The sequence below is a fragment of the Musca domestica genome, unplaced genomic scaffold, assembly GCF_030504385.1.
Source record: "Musca domestica strain aabys unplaced genomic scaffold, Musca_domestica.polishedcontigs.V.1.1 46, whole genome shotgun sequence".
Lineage (NCBI taxonomy): Eukaryota > Metazoa > Arthropoda > Insecta > Diptera > Muscidae > Musca > Musca domestica.
Genome location: NW_026712336.1, coordinates 3,409,428 through 3,416,171, shown reverse-complemented (window position 1 = coordinate 3,416,171; position 6,744 = coordinate 3,409,428). Strand labels below are relative to the sequence as shown.

General features: G+C 31.7%; 1 protein-coding gene across 1 annotated transcript; it reads left to right on the top strand.

The window, feature by feature from the left end:
- The first annotated feature begins 4,357 nt into the window (after window positions 1–4,357).
- On the top strand, window positions 4,358–4,896 carry LOC101892170 (general odorant-binding protein 56h-like). The gene is made up of 2 exons (XM_005185180.3): window positions 4,358–4,411; window positions 4,474–4,896. The coding sequence occupies exons 1-2, from the start codon at window positions 4,364–4,366 to the stop codon at window positions 4,828–4,830; spliced, it is 405 nt and encodes a 134-aa protein (XP_005185237.1). The 5' UTR covers window positions 4,358–4,363; the 3' UTR covers window positions 4,831–4,896.
- Window positions 4,897–6,744: the final 1,848 nt, after the last annotated feature.

The following is a 6,744-nucleotide window of genomic DNA, read 5'->3' as shown; positions in this document are numbered from 1 at the left end:
TTTTTTTTCGCATGCATTGTTTTATTGAAATGAGAATAATTGTTAAATTTAATTTAATTGTTTTAATTCGAATAAACATTTGAATTAAAAAGCGTATACGAAATTATTGTGTGGTTTTGTGGACATATTCAATTTATCACATGGGCGTTGAACACTCGAAGAGAATTGTTAATAGAATTCAGAAGTTGGGGAAAACATTTATAAAAATATATAATTAAATAACGGAGATCATCTCCATTATGTATATTTTCAATTTGAAACCTTTAGCTTTAGTAAATTTGCTATTTTTCCCCGAGTGTTAATTGTTCATATTCAAATTAAATTGAAATTTCTTTACAAACAAAAAAGTCATTTATTTTCTCAACAATACTCTACACTACAGGGTTTTCGAAAATATATGTTTATACCCTCCACCATAGTATTGAAGGTATATTAACTTTGTTATTCCGTTTGTAACACCTCGAAATATATATTTCAGACCCCACAAAGTGTATATATTCTCGTGTATATATATCGGCATAAAATTCAATATCGATTCAGCAATATTCATCCGTCTGTGGAAAAGAAGAAGGTTGATAAATTTTTTCTCAGTTGTATTCTAAGCCTGCCTTCTGGTATTGAAATATAACTCAATGTTTTGGTATAGGCCGCATAAAACTGTACCGACAAATTCAAGATTTTTTGAGTATCTAAGTCACAATTTCAAACCAAAATTTGTCAATTTGTGTTCCCACAATTTTCGTGTATAAGTCCACATATTCCGAATTTTGATATGTGACACAGTTTTTTCCAGAATTGTTTCACATTTGCCTTTTGGAGTTCATAATTGATAATAACTCTAACGACAAAAAAAGTAAGGAAAGGTAAAAATCGGGCGGGGCCAATTATATGACACCCTACACCACTATGCATATTTAGTAGAGCTCCCGTAATCAAAAAAAGTTTATATTGGGAATTTATGTGAAGAAGATCATACCAACTGTGAACTTTATTTGAATGCTTGTCTTGGAGTTTAGAGTAGTCACAATTTGGGAATTATATCTAACTCTGAATCCATTTTATTAGAGCTATGGATATACCGGACCGAGTTTTACCAAATTTAAAATTCGGTATAATATGAAAAAATCTATCAACTAAGGGCTGATATTTCATATATGGTGAGCAATAACCGTAAAATCGGATGAAGATGTATATGTAAGCAACATAAAAATCGGAACCGATCTTGAAAAAATTTGGCAGATGTATTATTGAATGGTATCTAATGCCCTGTATCAAATATCATTGTTTTGGAGTGCAAATTACGCATGTGAGGGACTTTAACACCAAATCGGATGAAGCATATATATTGGAGCTATAGCTATGTCTGAACCGATTTTCACCAAATCTGAAGTACTTGCTTCTAGACTGAATTCGAAAGGATGTGCCTAAATGCTGGTCATTTGGACTGATATTAGCCATTTGGTGAGAAATTAACCGGAAATCTTTTGAAGATATATATAGGAGTTGCATCTAACTTTGAGCCGAATTTCACTAGTTTCAATAAGGTTCGTCCTTCGGCCAAAAAATATTGTTTGAAAATTTTCATCTCAATTGGATAATAAATGCGACCTGCATTTTGTTCGCAAAAAATACATGGACAGGCGGACGGACAGACATTTATTATCCAATAGACTCATAGACCCACACAACTCATAGGCCCCCATAAGATTTTCATATCAAATTTAAAGAGCTTTCTTTTTACAAAATTCCGAATAGTACCAAATTTGGTGAAATTTAGTACTTTAAGTACACTTATGCTTTGGTTTGCTTATCCCATTTAGTACAACTTTGCAAAACCACCTTTAAATCTCAACCTTGCACACTAGCAGTGATGCAAATATTAGCATATAAAATATGGAGCCCAATCCGTTTACCCATACTCAAATTTTACCAAACTTAGTGCTATTTAGTACACTTCTCACACTATGTACACATCTCCAAAAGCCACCATGTTATATCAACCCTAGTTCACAAACCTGATTCTCATACCAAATGCTAAAATGTTTCCTCGAGACGTTCACATAATTTCAAATGGTACCAAGTTTGAATTTAGTACTCTTGTTGTACCTTTAAGTTAAAAAAATATGAAAATTTCCACTAAACCGCGAATATTTTTAATCCCGGCCAAATCAAAAATGCATTAAAAGGTCACTTCTGACCATTATAGTGATACTGATATAGCTAAGATTTCGGATATATAGCAAAATAGTTCAAATCTAAATTTAAAAGATTTTTGTTAGTTGTTCCGCTTATATCTAAAGAACCGCTGGACTGATTTTCACAATTCTCATCAATTTGGAATGGTCCCTTGTCAGGAAAGTATAAAATCTAAAAACATCGCCTAAAAATATTACAATAAAAAGGAAAATATTTTTTATTCCATATTTTTTAATTTTTGTCATACTTTTTTATCGCATGCGATTTTTTCAATTTTACAAACAATTTTGAATTGTAAATTTTCTAAAGATTTTCTACACCCCGCAACACTATTTGTATTAAGGTCGCATTTATCGTCCGATCATCGCGAAATTTTGCATGGGGTAGGGTCTGAATTAAAGCCTGTTTTCATAGAGATCCGAATTTAGGGGTTCAAATTTCCCAAAAAAATAAAAATTTTCCTAATGTTACAAGCGGTCTACAAATAGACACGGAGAGATTGAGGGGAGAGTTGAGAGCAGGGAAGAAGTCTAGCATTTTTGGAAGACCATTGGATTATATTTAGCTGTAAAATGAATCACACTTTCGTGTGAATTATTTTTGAATACCTATAAACACCGCGTAAATATTGGACAAATGCCCCGGTCAAAAACTAAGGGCAACAGCTGTAAAGGCATGTACCAGGACTGTGCTTAAACGTGGTAGACCTTAATTTCCAAACTTAAGTCTTATAACAACTATCAAGGTTTTATCTCTATCCATTCACATAATACCAAATGGTACGAAATTAAAGGTTTTTTGAACAATAAAGTTCGTATTTCCAAAAAAAAAAAAAAAAATGGTTGGTACGTCTATCACATACCCCATCAGTGACCCCCATTCCAAATTTAAGAATTCTAGCTCTATCTTCTTGCCCAATACAATAGATTTAATTATTACTACCTTTTAGTAAACTTTCAGTTCGAATTTCCAAAAACGCAGCCTTACCTCACCACGCACACCACCATTGGTCCACATGAAAAATATCTAGTCGTTCCAATATAGACAAAAATATTGGGATGTAGAAATTTGAAATAGTTTTCCGAATTTAATTATTTTTCAAAGTATCGACCTCCTCTTGGAAGGCACAAGAATGTGTTAAAAATATTGCCCGATTTTGACTTTAATAATAAGATATATCATGTTTGAACTACATCAAATATTTTTTTTATTATTATTATTATTATTATTATTATTATTATTATTATTATTATTATTATTATTATTATTATTATTATTATTATTATTATTAATATTATTATTATTATTATTATTATTATTATTAATAATAATATTATTATTATTATTATTATTATTATTATTATTATTATTATTATTATTATTATTATTATTATTATTATTATTATAATTATAATTATTATTATTATTATTATTATTATTATTATTATTATTATTATTATTATTATTATTATTATTATTATTATTATTATTATTATTATTATTATTATTATTATTATTATTATTATTATTATTATTATTATTTATTTTTTATTTATTTTTTTTATACGATACAGTTGCCTTACTTATGCTGGAATGATGTCTGTACACTTATTATAGTTGGGAGGCCTGCTGATTCCTTTCAATCTCCCTTCATTTATTAATAATATTCTCTAGGAGGAACATAAGTTCCCATTTATCCGCGTTCATAAGAAGCAACGAGGAGGAATTGTTTAAAGATAGAGACGCATGAGCTTTGAATACATAACACCTTTTTAAGTCATTGGACTTCGACCTGTCGGCCTAGGGGTGCTAACGTATCTTTTCGGCTCAGTGACTGAAGTCGCTTAAATTGATTATGAGATTTCAAGTCTAATGTCCGTGTAGTTCTTCTCTATGGCAATAGACTGTGGGGAAGCTACCCTTGCCATACCCTCAATGGGTTAATGATATTATAATGATATCACAATAAAATACCTTAGTAATCGATGCTCTAAATTAATTATTTAATAATATAATACATATCAAATTATATCATATTAGATATAACGCTTGTTAATAGTTTTTGCTGATACCTTATGATATATGATATCATACCTTTTCTCATATTTTCTGGTATATAAATTCATTGATATTTTCAGAGGTGAATTCATTTCAAAATTGCTGGAAAATGATTTTGTATTTTTCTACGCTGCTAATTGCACTGATATTGAGCTGGGTGAGTTGAAATACAGAAACTCTTTCAAAAAATTAAAATTTGTTCTTCTATTTTCCTTAAAGGTCAATCTCTCTTCGGCGGATTGCATCAAAGAAACCGGTCTCCAAGAAAGGGATGTACCAAAAAACTTCGAAGCTTTACCAAATGCCACCGAAACTTACAAATGTTTTGTTAAATGCCTAATGGAAGAGGCTGGCATTTTGCAAAATGGTGAATTTCGGCTTGACAAGGCGGCCGAAGAATGGAAACAAGATTCCGTGTACAAAACTAATTTGCCGAAAATGTTGGAAATAGGCAATAGCTGCAAGCTATTGAAAGGTGAAAATGATTGCAAGCAAGCCTTTAATATCAATGTGTGTATACTGCAAAAGGCTGCCGAAGTGTTTCCCGTTGTTAAGGACGAATTTAATTTAGAGTGATTATTCGGTAGGTCAGCGATGTGTGGGATGTAAGCAATAGAGAAGAAGTCTATTAACATTAAAATTTTAAAATTTGTTTTATATTAACGAAATTAGTGAAGCACGTATGTTTCATTAAATCGTATTCACACCCTCTACATTGCTGGTAAGCTAAAATGTAATGAGTAATTCTTATAAAAAAATTTACAGGGTAAAATAACGTACTTTCATTCTACCCAGTAATGGCTAAAGGTGGCATAGGGTGAGCACGTGCGACTACAAAACCGAAGGGTCAGTCTTGGTACTTAAGCATGTGATAAGGCTGGGTTTTTGGAAATTCGTACAAAAAGGGTACGAAATGTACTAAAGCGAAAAAAAATTGAAAGTATTGGACAAACGGAATGAGCTAGAATTCTGAAATTAGGAATGAGGTAACTGATCGAGTGTAGGATAGATGTTCCAAAGGCTTTTAGGAAATCCGAGATTTAAGCTTCCGAAAAGTTCTAAAATGGTACTAAGCTTCTAAAACGGTACCATTTGGTATAATGTGAACGGATAGAGCTAATAACTTGCCATTTAGTATGAGAATCAAGGTTGGAAGGTAAGTTGAGATATATGAAGGTGCTTTTGGTAATGTGTACTAAGTGTGAAAAATGTAAACGGTACTAAATTTGGAACATTTTGGTTTAAAATGGTACTAAATTTGGGGAACGGATGAAGCGGTAATTTTGGTATTTTTTGGAATACGAGTCACTGATGGAGTGAAGGATGAAAGTAACAAAACGCTTCTGGAAATTTGATTTTTAAACTTACGAAAAGTTCTAAAATGGTACTAAACTTTTAAACGGTACCATTTGGTATTATGTGAACGGATAGAGCTAAAAATTTGAAATGTGGTATGAAAATCAAGGTTGGAAGGTAAGTTGAGATATATGAATGTGGTTCTGAAAATGTGTGCTAAATGTGCGAACTGTACTAAATGGTACAAAATATGGAACAATTTGGTTAAGGGTGAGCAAAAGAGGAGGGAATTTCGAAGAATGCGAGTCACCGATGGGGTGAAGGATGGAAGTAACGAAACGCTTCTGGAAATTGGAACTTTGAGGTTACACAAAATTCTAAAATGGTACAAAACTTATAAATTAGTACCATTTGGTCTTATGTGAACGGATAGAGCTAAAAACTTGAAATTTGGTATAAGAATCAAGGATGGAAAGTAAGTACTAATTCGTACCAAATTTTGACCAGTTTAAGGCTTATGGTGAACATATGAAGCTGGAATTTTGAAATTTTGTATTGAGATCCCTGTTGGTGGAAGGTTTGTGATGAGGAGGTGGTTTTGCGAAATACGAAAATGCGAAATGTATTGGAAATGCGAAATGTAATGAAAATGTGAAATTGTACGAAACGTACAAAATAGTACTAAATTGGTATTGGGTGAAGGAGTAGAGCTGAAATTTGATGAATGCATCACTTTTTGTGTCTGTGGATAAGATATGGAGGTGGTTTAGGAAATGCGTCGTAATTTGTACAAAAAGTACTAATTTGTACTAAACTCGATATGGAAATCGAAATTTGATATTAAGGTCTCTGTTGGTGTTTATTGGTAAGGTATGGGGGAGGATTTGGAAATGTGTATTATATTGTATGAAATGTACTTAATTGTACAAAATTTAGTATTGGTTGAGAAACAGATCTTAAATCCTTAAATCTGCTATAAATGTCACTGTTGATGCCTGCGGTGAAGTATGGGGGTGGTTTAGGAAATGCGTCCAATGTTTTACGAAAAGTACAAAATAGTACTATATTTGATATTTGGTGAAGGAATAGAGCCTGAATCCCAAAAATTGATATGAAGTTCTATATTGGTATCTGGAGTTAAAATATGGAGGTGGTTTTGGTATTGTGTACTATAATTGTACGAAAAGTACTAAA

Bases quoted from the DNA above. Each gene is read 5' to 3' on its own strand.
- LOC101892170 (XM_005185180.3), top strand. From the start codon at position 4,364: ATGATTTTGTATTTTTCTACGCTGCTAATTGCACTGATATTGAGCTGG. The intron at 4,412-4,473 runs GTGAGTTGAAAT...TTTTCCTTAAAG, and splicing joins TTGCACTGATATTGAGCTGG to GTCAATCTCTCTTCGGCGGA.